At 53.4% G+C, this 15,384-nt stretch overlaps 1 protein-coding gene across 2 annotated transcripts; it reads left to right on the forward strand.

Annotated features, from left to right (window-relative positions):
• Positions 1-22: 22 nt before the first annotated feature.
• HSD17B14 (hydroxysteroid 17-beta dehydrogenase 14) lies at positions 23-14,547 on the forward strand. 2 transcript variants are annotated; one of them, XM_037819370.1, is made up of 9 exons: positions 29-484; positions 932-970; positions 1,121-1,203; positions 1,754-1,820; positions 3,760-3,851; positions 12,336-12,440; positions 12,773-12,840; positions 12,956-13,052; positions 13,144-14,547. In XM_037819370.1, the coding sequence occupies exons 1-9, from the start codon at positions 397-399 to the stop codon at positions 13,309-13,311; spliced, it is 807 nt and encodes a 268-aa protein (XP_037675298.1). In that variant the 5' UTR covers positions 29-396; the 3' UTR covers positions 13,312-14,547. The 2 variants fall into 2 exon arrangements, with proteins under 2 accessions (XP_037675299.1, XP_037675298.1); XM_037819371.1 differs by lacking the exons at positions 1,121-1,203; positions 1,754-1,820 and having other exon boundaries at positions 23-484.
• The last annotated feature ends 837 nt before the right edge of the window (positions 14,548-15,384 follow it).

Raw genomic sequence — 15,384 nt, forward strand, 5'->3', positions numbered from 1 at the left:
CCTGGGTCCGAGGGAGGAAGGGGCTGGGGGCCGGGGTTTGTGGGTCTGAGGGAGGAGGGGGCCGGGGGCCCGGATCTGTGGGCCTGAGGGACCCGACTCCTAGGTCTGAGGGTGGAAGCAGCCGGGGGGCCTGGACTTCTGGGTCAGAAGGAGGGGCCGGAGGCCAGGACACCTGAATCTGACGGAGGAGGGGGCTGGGGGCTCGGATTCCTGGGTCTGAGGGAGGCGAGGGCTGGGGTCCCACTTCCAGGTCTCCAGCTTCCTTGGCACCGCCCCCCAGATCCAGTCCCTATTTAGCACTTGACCCAACGCCCGACGCCCCCCGCCCCTCGCCGGACTTTGGAGGTGGAAAGGGTCCCGGAGCGAGGGACGGAGCTAGGGACAGCCCGACGCGGAATGGCCACAGGGACGCGCTACGCCGGGAAGGTGGTGGTGGTGACCGGGGGCGCGCGCGGCATCGGCGCGGGGATCGTGCGTGCCTTCGGTGAGTGCGCGTCTGGGTGTTCCTACTTTTGGGGCCCGGGGGGCAAATGGGCGTGGGAAGAAGGGAGTCCAACACCGGAGTCAGGATTTTTATCCAGTCCGCATTGCTGGGCCCAGAGATTTTGGCCGGGTGTCCTAGGCGGTTGCCCCTTCTCTGGGTCTCATTGTAGCTACAAAAGAAAGGGGTGGTTGGGGGATATGTCTCACCCAGGTTTGGGATTTACTTTGGAACTCAGGCGTGGGGGAAAGAAGCCCAGGAAGGAACCTGGAGGAGCCCAGGAGGAGATGCCAGGGCCTCTGCCCTTTGTCCTAGGGAATCACCATGAGACTTTGGGGTCACGAGGAAAAGGGGGTGTGTGTGTGCTCCACTCCAGATGACCTCAAGGGAGGAGCAGAGGCCTTTGCCAAGGTGTGTGCTGGGGTAACCTGTTGACTTTCCTATTCTCAGTGGAGAGCGGAGCCCAGGTGGTCATCTGTGACAAGGATGGTGAGGGCCCCGGTCCTTGCCCGAGCCCCCTCCTCCCTCGGACCCAGGGGTCCAGGCCCCCAGCCCCCTCCTCCCTCAGACCCGGGGGTCCAGGCCCCCAGCCCCCTCCTCCCTCGGGAGGCCCGGCCCCAGCCCCTCCTCCCCCTGCAGAGCCCTGTGGCCGGGCCCTGGCGCAGGAGCTGCCTGGAGCCGTGTTCATCCGCTGTGACGTGACTCAGGAGGAAGAGGTGGCGGTGAGGGCGATTCCTGTCCCTGCTCCCCATTGCCAGTGGTTGGCGTCTCTCATTTTCTCTTTCTCCGCTAGGCTTTGGCAATGCTGTCCCCTCTTCCTTCCCCTCCTCTCCTTGTTAAATTCCCAAAGGTTTCGGCCCAAGGTCATTTCCCCCTCCAGGCTCCGAGATTCTGCTGGCCAGGTTACATGTCACCAGGGGAAAAGTTCTCTTTTATCTCCCTCTTCCTCTGGGTTCTTATCACAGTTATCACCCTATTGGAATATGACTAAATCCCTCACAATGGAAACCCCTCTTCTGGAACTGTTTCCTCCCCCAACTCTCTCCCGGGGTCTCTGTCCCCCCTCTCTGGGTCTCTGTCCCTCTCTCCCTGGGTCTCTGTCCCCCTCTCCCTAGGTTTCTGTACCCCTCTTCCTGGGTCTCCAGCCCCTCCTCTTTGTCCCTGAACTGACAGTTGCAGTCTGGATTTAATAGTCCTCTGGGCTCTGACACCCCTGGTTTTGGGGAGCCCCAGGCCCCACGCTGCTCCCTCACAGGATGCCTTCCTCCCCAGACCCTGCTTTCCGAGACCATCTGTCGTTTCGGCCACCTGGATTGCGTGGTCAACAATGCCGGCCACCGTGAGTTGTGAGGCTGGGGCTGTCCCCGATGCCAGCCCAACTGCTGCCCTTCTGCGCCCTCCTGTACCTCAGTTTCCCCTCTCCCTGCCCCATCCCTCTCTCCGTTCACACTGCAGGACAATGCAGCTGTGAGATCCCCAGACCTGGGTGCAAGTCCTGGCTCTGTTCATCCCTGCTGTGTGCTCCCAGGCCAGTGTCTTCACTGCTCCCTCTAGCCTCAGTCTGCCCATCTGTGAAATGGGTCCAAGGACCCCTCTCTTTGCTGATGACAGCCAGGCTGTCCTTGTGGTACATGATTTGTAGGACTTGGGGTGGTGGCTTCAAAGGGAAATCACCACTGGCTTGATGACTGGCCTTTCCAACAGTGCTTCAGTTTGGTAAATTGGGGCTCAGAGGTGGATTGGTTGGCCTGGCACCCCCACAGTGAGGCTGAGAAGCCACTCTTGTCAGCTGGGTGACTTTGAGCAAGTGACTTACCCTCTCTGGGCTGCATTTTTTTCCTCACATAGTGGTAAGTGTTTGAAGAGACGGCAGATACTAGTTCATCCTTTCTGCATCCCTTATCCCTTCAACAAATAACGTATTGAGGAACTACCACATTCCAAGTTCTGTCCTCAGGACCAGGAACTGAGCTGTGAACAAAACAGAACATTCCTGCCCTCTTGGGAGTCACGTTCTCGGGTGGGGGACTCAACAATAGAAGACAGAGACACACAGAGTGCCTAGTGGCAACTAATGCTGTGAGAGTCAATAAAGCGGGTCGAGGCCTGGAGAATGACAGGGACCGTTTGGGACAGAGTGACACTGCAAGCACAGCTCCTCCCCATAGCAGGGCCCAGGTGACCTGGCACTACAAAGGGGAAACATGTCTCTCAATGGGAAGGTGATTCATTGCAAGGCAAGGACCTGGAGGAATTGTCCCCAAACCAGATCAAAGTGAGGGGAGTGAGTTAGGGTCTTTATAGGTAAAGGAAAGGGGGTAGGGGTCAAAAACCAAGTCATGGCTGCATGGTGCATTCTTGTCAGGTCAGCGATGACGGGGGATCTTTGTGACGAGGGCACGGGCAAAGTTCTCCATCCTGCATTGTCTCCAGCACATCTTGTTGTTCTAGCTTCAGTGATTAGATTTCGATATTGATGTGCAAGCTCTTCTTGCAAAGTCTTCATGACTCCTTTCTTAGCTGATCCTCACGATGTCAAACTTCTGTCTTTTGAGGAGGAAGTCAATGGTTCACTAGGCCACAGGTGGCTCTTGATGGTCCTCTGTTATCTTATTCCTGTAAACAGAACTGAGAAGATCTGGTTACTGTCCTCTGGGAACTAAGTACAAAGAGTAGACTCCTCAGCTCAGCTAGGGGGAGCGTATTTCCAGCTCTCAAGAGGTGTAGGAAGGCATCTCCGAAGACATTTGAACAGATCCCTGAAGAAACTGAGGCAACTTACCTGGGGCATCTGGAGAGGGATAATCCAAGATTTCCCCAACTTCCCACCCCTGACTGCTCAGTTTCCTTCTTTCCCACTCCCTATCTTTCCCCATTGTTGTCACTCCCTCTATCTCCAGCTGCTTGTCTTCTGGCTCTTGGGTTTTCTGTCTTTCTGCCTGTAGCTCCCAGATTCCTCCTACTTATTTAACAAACACATTCATGATACAAAGTGTTGGGTAGAAATATTGACTCAGGAAATTTAGAAGCCCAAGACCGAGCTGTTATCCTCATGGAGCAGGAGAGGCAATTGAAGCACAGAGCGGGAAAGTGACTTACCCAAGTCCCGCAGCCAGAAACTGCCAGGGCTGGGATTTGAACCCAGGCTTCTGGCCCCAGGGACTGGTCTCGCCCTCTCTTAACCACTCTACCTGGCCCACCCCACGTCCTTGGCCCCCCTCCCTCCTGTCCTCAGTGCTCCACTCATGCTCCCCTCTTCTCTCTGCACCCCCCCTTAGACCCTCCCCCACAGTGGCCTGAGGAGACCTCTGCCCAGGGCTTCCGACAGCTGCTGGAGCTCAACCTGCTGGGGACATACAACCTGACCAAGGTGAGAGCTTCAGCCACCTTCTCCAGTGGGACTGTCGGGCCCATTTGGCCTGAGAGCAAAATGTTTTCTGTCTCTTGGTTTGAGCTCCTTTCTCCCTTACCCTGAAGGAATTCTGTTCTTTGTTGCAAATGAATGGGTGCCAATCCCCACAGCCAGGAAAAGCAACCCATGTAACTATGCCCCAGTCTTCTTGGGAACCTTCCAGAACCTTCCAGGACCTTCCAAAGTGGTGTGGTGGTGGCAGTGGGGGATGGGTGGGGGTGCAGCAGGGAGTCAATAACAGGCAGTTACAGCTTCACCACCCAATGAATAATTGTCAAGAACAAAGAAGACGCCTCTCCCATGCCCTCCCCACACTGGTGGGTCATGAGGGGGACTGCAGTGTGGGAGGCCCAGGGCAGGGGCCGAGAAGCAGAGAGCAAGCTGGCGGCTCAGCTGCCACCCGGGGTAAGCCGCTAAGGGGCTGTGTCAGTGTCAGCTCAGGGTCCAGACCCTGCGATTCTAAGCAGGTCCCAGGGGCCCCAGGAACCCTCATCCAGTGTCTGCTACCCCACCCCTCACCCCACCCCCCACCTCAGGGATCAGGCATTTCTGGACCCTTCAGATGAGGTCTGGCATCTGGAGAGTCCAGGGGCTGGGAGGAGGGACTTTCTCCAAGGAGGAAGGGCCTCTCCCTTGCCACTGCCTCCATTTGGGGTGTGCTTCCTTCAAATCTTCCCGGAATCTGGGTCCCGATTAATCTCCTGCCAATGTCACCTCCTCAGAAAAGCTTTTCCTAACCGTCCTGGCCAAGGTGACACCTACACCCACACACATACACTCGTTTTCTACAAAAACGGCTTCTTTATTTTCTTCATTGCACTTTTTCATTCATTCATTCAACAAATGTTTATTTAGCCACAGTGAGCATGCAGTGGCAAATGCAACAGAGAAAAGCCCCTGTCTTGGGGAGCTGATATTCTTGGGAGGAGAAAGACAGTAAACAAGCAAATGTATCATATAACGCCAGGGAGTGCTAAGTGCTGTGAACAAAAACAAGGAAGAGAAGTAAGGGGATAAAAAGTGATGCGTATGTAAATATGCTGACTTATAAAACTTTCTTCTCATGGCATTTTCCAAGCAGACAAAAAAGCAGACAGAATCCCATCTTTGAACCCCGTGTGTCTTCACCCGGCACGAACAGTGATCAACATTCTGCCATTTTCACCCGCCCCCCCCCCCTTTTGTTTTGTTTTGTTTTTCTGGAGTATTTTTAAGCAAACTCCACACATCATATTATTTCACCCATAACTAATTGGGCATGCATCTTTATCAGATGAAGACTTAAAAATACACGGGTATATGAGTGCTCTTTCCAAAAGGAGGTCAGGGAAAGCTTCTCGAGAGGCGTCCGGGGTGGAAGGTGCAAAGGCCCTGGGGTGCAAGTGCCCTTGGCGCACAGGAGGAGCCGTGAGGAGGCAGGTGCGGCTGGAGCCGGGTGAGCGCGGGGCAGAGGGCGGGAGAGGAGGGCAGAGGGGGCTGGGTGGGGACCCACGGGGTCCGATCGTGCCCGGCCTCGTGGGTCACCGCGAGGTTTTCCTTTCACTGCGCGAGGCTGGGAGCAGCGCGGAGGCGAGAGCGCCGCCACCGGGAACCGGCGCCCCCTGGCGGCCGTGGGGGGTGGAACACGCCGTGGGGGCCGAGCGCGGAGGTCCGGAGCCCAGCGAAGAGGGGGCTGCGGGGGTCCCGGTGGGAAGTGACGGAGTATCAGAGCAGACCCGGAGAGACGGCCTTGGATGCTGTGAGAAGTGGGTAGCTCCTGGATCTGTTTTTCAAGGTAGAGTGGTCAGAGTTTCCTTATAGGGCAGATGTGGGGGCGAGGGGGGAGCTCAGGGGCTCACGTGGACCACATGCTGACTTTGAGGTCCTGCCTGCGATCCGGGTGAAATGTCTCTGGGCATTCTGCTTGACCAGTAAGCCTTGGCTACTGTCCCCCAGCCTCTGCTGGCCTTCTGGGATTGGCCGGACACTTAAAAACACTCCCTACAATAAGTCACACAAACCAGGAAAAGTTTGTATGTGCTTGTGTGTATTATTAGTTGCCAGGATTTAAGAAGAGAGCTATTGTACCTACATATTTGAATTTCCGGTTTCCCTGGAGGTGATGGTCTGCTAAATGTGGCCCAGCTTGCCCTTATACCCCAGTCTCCACTTCTCCCTATTTTGCTCCCTGCCCCTGTTACCCATGAGTGGCCCAAACAGCAGCTTCTCACTGGAGTTAAGAGTCTAGATTCTGCAACCGACCTGCCTGAGTTGACATCTCGGTTCTGCTACTTCCTAACTTCTGCATGGAGGCAAGTAACTCAACCTCTCTGAGCTCATTTTCTTATCTGTAAAGTGGGGGTAGTAAGAGTCCCTAGTTCACAGAGTTGTCCTGAGGAGTAAACAAGGAATGGCCAAGAAACCCTTAGACTGTGTCTCCTGGCCCTGTCTGCCAGCTGTTATTTATCATGAACCTTGCTCCTCAGAGTTCCTTGTGGCTAGCCCATTTCAGGCCCCGTGAGATCCTTGCAATATGTATTGGGCTTCTGGTGCCTGCAGGAAACCAAAGGGACAAAGTGAGATTTAAGCTGAGCTCTGAGTGGATGGGAGGGAAGTGGAGAAGTAGGGCACAGGGTGTTTCACTCAGCAAGAGAAGGGCGTGCAAAGGTCCTGGGACAGGAGCCACCTGAGTGTATTTTAAAAACACAAGAATCCCCAGTCTCCATTTCCAGCCTCCACAATTAGTGTCAAGTTAAACTTGTTCCATTTTCACCTCCTGCCATCCCGCACCCAGACACCGTATAATTTATCGCTAAGAACTTTGTATGTCCCACCAATGGATTAGAATGTGTTTCTTTCTTTTAACTTATAATTTTGACAAAGTTTAAGAGACACAGAAAAGTTGCACAACTTATACAGACAATTCCTGTTTGCCCGGACTCCCCATTGTTAGCATTTTACCACCTTTGCTTTATTCCTCCGTCAGTCTATCATCATCATCATCAGTCATCCCTCCTCAACTGTTTGACAGTAATTTGCAGGCATGATGGTCATTTATCACTCAGTACTAGGATTTTCAAAATCAGGAATGAACAGTAACATGGCTTTATCTGATCTACAGATCTGATTCAGGTTATTACAGTTTTTGAACATAATCACACTGATACCGATCAAAAGCAGTGGGTTCTCTGCCCAGTGTGCTCAAATGACCAATTCCTGAGACACCAGGTTTCGATGAGAGAAAGTTTATTGCTAAGCTTGAAGCAGGAACTCAGATATCCTATTGGCCTCAAAATCTGACTCTCCAAATGAAGTAACTCTGATAGTTTTATAATATCAACAGATGGGCAGGTTTTAGGATAATGAGGTATAGGACACTTATAGGTTAAAGTTTAAGCTACTGTGCATGTCAGGCATGCCCATTTTGATTAATAAGCATTAGGGGCTGTCTTTAGTGATCAGAAGACTCTAAAGTTGAAAAACAGGAAAAGGGGGTACAAGTTGGGGTTGGTCACAAGGTTTTTACAATCACAGATAAAGGCTATATTGTTATACAGTCATCAGAAAGCAAGGCAGCTGGATTATAGTTCAGAGATTTCAGGAATTTACCGAAATTTACCGTCTACTCCAATATACTAGAATGTTAAAAAAAAAAAATCTTCAATAATCGTAATCATTCGTTAAATCCTAACTTCTCGGTTACAACGGTATCATCATCACACTTGAGTTTAGTTTGGATTCCCCCAGAAGCAGCTGCAAACTGGGGACTGGCATGCAGGATGAGCACTGAGAAGTGATCCCAGGAAACACCCCTGGGGGAAAGGAGCAGCTGTGGACAGGAAGGTCGCTAGTAGAGGGCGTCAATGTCACCAAGCAAGTTACCACTGTGGCAGCCAGAGGTACAATCCCTGGGGGAGCACACACTTCACTGTCACTCCCCCACCCAAGCGCAAGGGAGAGCAAAAATATTGTTTTAATTAAAACATAAATTTAACTTTATGTAAAAAATGTTTAAAAAGCAGAAAAATAGAAAAAGCCAATGAATAATGCTTGTCTACCCATCACCTGTATTTAAACAACTATTCAAATTTTGTCATACTACAAGCACGCACACACACACATACACATATTGCTCTTTTGGCCAAAGTATTATAAAGTGCATTACGCCAGGATAACAGTTCATCTCCTAATACTTTAGTAAGCATCACCTAAAAGTTAGGGCGTTTTCTTACGTAACCAAAATAACATTAGATGGCCAAATAAAATTAACAAAATTCATCCGTTTGTCCCCGAATGTCTTATCACAGTTGGTTTATTCATTCCAGGATCCAGACAAGGTCCACGCATTGCATTTGGTTTTCCTGAGAGTTGAGATGTTTGTCAGCTCATACACGCCTTTAACCAGACACCTGAAACAGTACTGGTTGCAAATAAATCTCTCCACATGCCAGTCACTGCCATCATCACCACCACAACCACCATCATCACTACCACCATTACCACCACTGTCATCATCACCATCATCATCAACACTATCACCACCATCCTCACTATCATTATCACTGTCATTTTAACCCTCATCACCACCAGAATCCCTTGGGGGTTCTTTGTCAATTCTGGGGCCCCAGCCCAAATCACTGCATCAAAATCTCTGGGTCTTGGCCCTCCAAATATGCATTTTAAACCATCTCCTTGGGTGACTCTGATGCAAGCGAAATTTGTGATTCCCTAGGCTTGGAAACAATGGGGGTGGGGGTGTAACAGAGAAATTAAGAATTAACAAATGATGATGATTACTGAATCATTATATAGATGTTTTTCTTTCTATATTTCAAATAGGTGGAAGTTAATACCTGAAATTACTGAAACCCAACTAGTCTCAACTTGTTTATACTTTCTGTTGTGATGATGATTCTAGCCTGGTCTCAGCCCTGTGTATACTTAAAGCTATTGTAATGTAACAACTCCACACCCCTGAACTCCTTAGACTTGGGGAGACCGATTGTTGGGCTGATAGGCCACGTGCTTTCCTGCTTCCTGGGTAGCATTACACCCTTTCTCTCTTTGAAACCCTGGAGTCATGGATCGGCTGTTATGTGCATCAGGCAGAGAACCCACCTCTTCTGTTGGGTAATAGAGGGCGTGATTAAGGGATGTCTTTGTAGTCAAGGAAATGAATGAGATCTGGGGGCAGTAGGAATCAGTGGAATGTGTTTGAGCACAGGCCTGTCAGTTGTGAGTCTCAATGCTGCATTGGTTCTGAGAGACCCTTAAATGCTGACTGAGCAGTTGGTCGGGGTACAGCACCGAATGAGACGCACGTGCTCCCTACCCTCGTGGGGTTTATAGTCGGGGGGCAGCCAGTGTTGACATACCCAGTGATGAGTATACACGGGCGAGTGTATTCTGGGCTGGGAGGGAGAATAGTGTGGTTCTGGGAGAATGTGACCGGGAGCCTGGCTCACTGTGGGGGTTGCAGAGGCTTTCCTGAAAAAGTGACATTTGAGCTATGTGAACTAGCTGAGGGAAGACGGGTTTTCCTGGCAGAGAACCAGCCTGAGCAAAGGCCCTGATGGTGAGAGAGGGTTTGGTGCCATCCAGGGGCTGCTGGAGTGAGAAAAGTGGGTGGTGCAGGGAGGGGCTGTGGGGTGGGGGGCGGACGGCCAGATCTGGCCTTTATCTTCAGAGCAATAGGGAGCCATGCAAGGTGTTTGAGGGAGGAAGAGATGTGACCTCTGTTCATCTTATTAAAATGTCACTCTGGCTCTTGTTTGGGGAACAAGTCGGAGGGCAGAGCAAGCGTGGGGGCAGGAAACTCAGGATAAGGAGGCGGGCGCCTTTGCCCAAGTGAGAAGTGTGCCTTCAAGTCCCACCTGGTCTGGCCCCTTCTCCACTGACCTCGCTTCCCACCGCCCTGGCTTCATTGCTCCTCCCCTAGACCTCCCCAGGGCCCACGCTCACACTCCACCTCTTTGCTCCGATGTCACCGGCTCCAAACCTTCCCGGAACATCCTGCTTAAAACCACCCCCCCAGCACTGCCCCCACCCTCACCCCACTCTCCTGGTTATTTCTTCCATTCCCCTAATTGCATTCCACAGACACTCGAACACACCCATTTATTTGTCTCTTGCTGCCTCCTCAAGGGCAGGGTTCAGCGGTATCCCCGGCATATCCCACAGCACCTGGCGCACAGTAGGTGCTCAATGAACATCTGTGCAATAAATGAAGGCGGTGGAGAGATCTGTATAGGTTCAAGTGATCCTTAGATGGTACAGTTGCCGGGGCTGGGTGATGGATGGGTAAGGCACCCAGGGGGCCCCTGGGGAAGCCTCCAGCCCTGTGGCCTGAGAACCAGGCCTGGGGGAAGGTGGTTGCAGGTTTCAGGGGGAGCCAGTGGGGGAGTTTTGTGGATGAGACATCGAGATGGAGGTGGACAGCCCTGGCCGGCCGAGGCAGGAGCTCCAGAAGGGGCTTCTGGAGTGGGGAGGCTTTAAGGGACGCTGGTGGGAAACCAGCAAAGTGGGGGCTTCCCCTCCATGCAGAGCTGGGAGCATCAGCATCAGGCCCGGGAACCCCAACCTTTAGGGGAAACGGGGTCTGGCCAGAGTGAGGCGGGGCTCTGGGGATCCGCGGGGTGTCAGGGGGGAGGGGGTGGGGAGCAGATAAGCGTCCAGTGGGTCCCTGATGTCCCTGCACAGAAGCGCTGGGTGACCTTGGGGCAGGGGACGGCCGCCAAGGAATGCATGGGAGGGTCGGGGGAGGGTGGGACAAATATTTACTGACCCGGGCCTGCTCTCGGCCCTCCTGGTCCTCCCTCTTGCTGGACCTTGGTGAGGAGCGAGTTAAAATGTCTCAGAGCAGGTGCCAGGAGGAGAAGGGAGAGAAGTAAAGCAGGGGTGAGGGCGGAGGGAAGCCCCACCCCCCTGGCCCACGTGCTCACCTCCCTCATCTGCACCCGGCCTGGGGCTGCAGGCCTTGGGGGTGTCAGAAATTCTTATGTTTATGGATCTGACCTTGGCCTGCCTGAGCCGTAGATACGGCCACTATCAGGTGTCACCTGAGCCTTAGCCACTCCCTCCCCACCTGCCCTCCCTTCCTCAGTCTCCCGGCTGTGAAATGGGGCTGTTGTTGGACCTTGGAGGGTTGTTACCAGGATTTAAAGAGCTGAGATCCCATCTTGCACTTACTGCATCCTCAATCCATGAACCCATTCATTCATTCCAACGACACTGATTGAGCACCTACTGTGTGCTGGGGATGAAGCAAATAAGACAGCCTTTTCAACTGTCCCTCCTGGTTTTTAGCATTCTGGTGGTGGAGACAGAGAATGCAATAAATAAGTGAAGGGTGTGAAGGGTGTATGGCATATCAGACAGAGGCTGTTGCCAGAGAGAAAAATAAATCAGGAAGAGGGATCCTGGATTCAGGGGTGGGCAGGTGACAGTCTTAGGACGCTCAGGGAAGGCGTCAGTGAGAAGCTGACATCTGAGCAGGATTTGAAAGAGCTGAGGCTGCGGGTAGCCACCTGGGCCAGGTTTATCTGGAACTGGCCGGGTTTCAGCACCTAAAGTCCTGTGTCCCAGGAAACTCCTTAGTCCTGGGCAGTCTGGAATGGTGGGTCACCTGAGGGGTGAGTCGCAGCAGGTGAAGTTCCTGAGGTGGAATCTGCAGGGTGTAACTGAAGATACAGCACCAAGAAAAGCATGGGGGCCATTTCTGAGGGAGTGGAGAAGGTTTGGAAGAGAAAGTGAAGGGGAGTTCGCTCCCAGTCCTGCTCTGAGAAGCCCCCCAGGGTGCCGGCTTCTGCTCATATATCTTTAGTAGCAGGAAGAGGCCTGGCCTGGCCAGTTCAGCCGCCCAGGGCAAGCCAGGGGAAGGAGATAAACTGTGAGTCTATTCAAGGTCAAGTGTAGTGAAAGGAACAGAGTTTAGGGAACACCATGTAGCCAAGGAGATGCAAGGGAGAAGTTGGCAGAAAATGGGGTGCATTTCAGAAGGCCTCCCATCTGGCATTCTGAACACAGGGCTCTGTAAAACTCAGAAACTCTCTTATCCTCCATGGGTAAGAGCTTCCTCCTATTTTTGCAAGACATGAAATCTTTGGGGTCTCTTCGCATTTTCCAGTTTTGATAGGGATAGGGGTTTAGGAAACATACAAAGACCAGAGAGGGGGACAGAAACCCAGAGAGAGGGTGACAAGGACCCAGTGTGAGAGAGAGAAACCCCTTTTAGAAGAGGGGAGGCTCCTGTTTGTGCCGAGACCCAGGGACCCCAGGGCAAAGCAGGATGGGATTGCTCTCTGGCTCTGGGTGCTTGTCCCTCCAGGCCCTGAGGTGAACCAGGCACCTGCTGGGGGGACGGTGTCGTCATCCGTGACATCAGGATGCCTGTGGCCTGCAGCTTGGTGGGCTGGGGGAGATCCCAGGGTTGGGGTGACTCAATATTCCTTCCTCCCTCCCCAGCTCGCCCTCCCCCACCTGCGGAAGAGTCAGGGAAACATCATCAACATCTCCAGCCTGGTTGGGGCCATCGGCCAAACCCAGGCAGTGCCCTATGTGGCCACCAAGGTACACCAGCCTCACCCCTACCCCCCTTCTCTGCCTGGTCTCCTATGGGCCTCAGCCCTGTGGCCAGAGTCTTGAGGAGCAAGGCCTAGCAAGGCCCCAAGCCCCGGGGGAGCCCCCTTCTGACTCCAGATTCAGCCCTGAGCACTGGGGACAAGTTTGTAAGTGCCAGGTGTCTCCCAAACACTAGCCAAGTGCATCTCAACAAAGCCAGCATGGAAGGCATGACTTGCCCATTCCAATGCCCCTGCTGGATGTCCCCTGGTTGGGAGGAGAGGATGGGCGTGCCCCATTGGCTGGGGGCTGAACTCTCTCCCTGGTCCCATTTCCTGCAGGGGGCAGTAACTGCCATGACCAAGGCCTTGGCCTTGGATGAGAGTCAATATGGTGTCCGCGTCAATTGGTGAGCAGCTCTGGGGAGGCGCAGAGCCCCCCCAGGGCCTTGGGAAGATGGGAGTGAGCCAGCTGGGAGATTCAAGAGCAAGCTCAAGAGACAGATTGTGTCTCCCTCTCCCCAGTATCTCCCCAGGAAACATTTGGACCCCACTGTGGAAGGAGCTGGCAGCCTCGACACCTGACCCTGCCACCACAGTCCGAGAGGGCATGTTGGCCCAGGTGGGAGTGGGGAGCCAGATCTGGGTGGTATGGGGGTGGAGGAGAGGTGGGGGCTCCCTATCACCACCACCCTCCTTCCTTCTTTCCCCAGCCCCTGGGCCGCATGGGCCAGCCAGCCGAGGTGGGGGCTGCAGCTGTCTTCCTGGCCTCGGAGGCCTCCTTCTGCACGGGCATTGAGCTGTTTGTGACCGGGGGTGCGGAGCTGGGATATGGGGGCAAGGCCAGTCGGGAGGCCTCCCCTGGAACCACCCCTTCCTGATTTCCCACATGCCCACTTGGACCTCTCCTCTGCCTAAGACCCTCCCACCCCACACCCAGTCCCCCAGACTCCAGCCTCCACCAGGGGCAGCCCCCAAACCCTTAGACTTTAAACCTCACTGACAAAGGTGCCGGACCACCTCCCAGGTCCCCATAAAAGAAGTTTGCAGCCAGAAGGAGACTGTCCTTACATTTATGTTTAGACCAGTCTGGCCACATCAGCCCCACCCCACCCCACCGCAAGCTTTAGCTGGGTCCCTGAGACAGCTCTCGGCAGGCCTCCTGGGTGGTGCCTGCTGGTGCCAGCGCCAGTTGGCCTTGGGCTCCTGGAAGAGGTAGAGCCTCGCCCATGGGCGAATTAAAAGGCCCGCAGGGGAGTCAATTAAATGCCAATTAGGAGAGATAATGGAGGAGGAGAAGCCAAAGAGCCTTTATTCTTGGCCCGTAGGGGAGCTGTGACCTCCCTACCTGGGGAGAAGGAGCTGGCACTAAAGGGTCTCGAGGGAAGCGGAGGCTGGGGGTTGAGACTCCAGGGTCAGAGGGAGGAGGGGGGTGAGGGCTGGACTGCTGGGTCCTGGGAGCGCGGATCCCGGATTCCCCCAGATGGGGAGCGGGTCTGGCGGCGGGTTCGGGCTCCCAGGTGAGGGGGCGGGGCTGCATAGCCGCTGCGGATTGGCCGCCGCGGGGTGTGTGTGTGCGGCAGCCGCCGATTGGCCGCGGCGGGGGCGGGGGCGCTGCGTGGGCTCCGCCCCCGAAGCGCGGGGCTGGGGGTGGCGGGGTGGGCAAGAAAAATCGGCAACGCCCTGCGGGGGAGGATTCGCGATTTGGCTGCTGGGAGCTGTGGCGGTTAGTGGTGGAGGGCAGTGAACCCGGGCGGGATTTGGGGGTGAAATTTTTGGGCACAGTGCCCCAGGGCACAACGGCCTGGGGCCCAGATTTTTTTTTTTTTTTCCTTGTTTTCTGACTTTTTAAAGCCGTTTTATTGAGAGTTATTCGCATACCATACAATCCATACATAGTGCACAGGCAGTGACTTTTAGTATAATCACCGAGTTGTGCATTCGTCAGCACAATCAATTTTAGAACATTTTCTTTATTCCAAAAAGAAAAACCCCATGCCCCCAGCAGTCTCCTCTCTATCCCTGTATCTTTCCCGAGCCCATCATAACCACTAAACCAATTCAGTGTCTGTAGATTTGTTTATATTTACGTTTTCTATAAATGGAATCATACAATATGTAGTACTTTGTGTCTGATTTCTTTCACTTAGCACAATGTTTTTGTTTTCTTTTTTAAAATTAGAGGGTGTAGGTTTACAGCTGTCGTGTGTCATCTGCAACGTTCCCATATACCCCCATTGTTGACACTTTGCCTTAGTGTAGTGCCTTGTTCCTCAGTTAGCATTAGGTGTTTCTTATACCACCCGATTATTAACACCTTGTAATCGTGTTGTACATTAGTTATAATCCATGAAAGAACATTCTTATGTTTGTACTATTAACCACAGTCCATCCTCCACAACAGGGTTCACTGTGTTATACAGTTAGGGCCCAGATTTTGAGGATTCAGCAGGGACAGGACTTTAGGTGTCACAGGAACCCAGGAGCAGAAGTTTGGGGGACCCTGACCATGGCAGACTTTGGGGGTACAGTGATTGAGGGCCACGACAGAGGGAGCCCTGATGCAGATTCCTAGGGCTTGGAGGGCTCCCGAGGGACTGTAATTGGCGAACTGCTTGAGAGTCCCACTCATGAAGGGATGCAACCGGGAAGCTCTGCCCTAAGGTTTGTTCTTGGAGGTTCACTGCTGGGTCGGAAATTCAGGCCTCACTGATGACAGTCACAGTGAACCCGCGGGTGGTTTTTCTCTCTTACAAACGCTCCAAGGAATACACAAAGATCTTCTCGTTGGCAGGAAAGACCACATTCCAAAAGGAGGTATCCAGAATGCAGAATTAAACTCTCCTTCCTCCCCACCTGCCGCCTTCTTCCGAGGTCTTTTTCCCAAATCCTTTCTTCTTTCTCGGGCATTTACTTGCTATATGACTACGTGCAGCCACCGAAATTTAGCGTGT

Source organism: Choloepus didactylus, chromosome 27 (assembly GCF_015220235.1).
Source record: "Choloepus didactylus isolate mChoDid1 chromosome 27, mChoDid1.pri, whole genome shotgun sequence".
In the NCBI taxonomy this organism is placed as follows: Eukaryota; Metazoa; Chordata; class Mammalia; order Pilosa; family Megalonychidae; genus Choloepus; species Choloepus didactylus.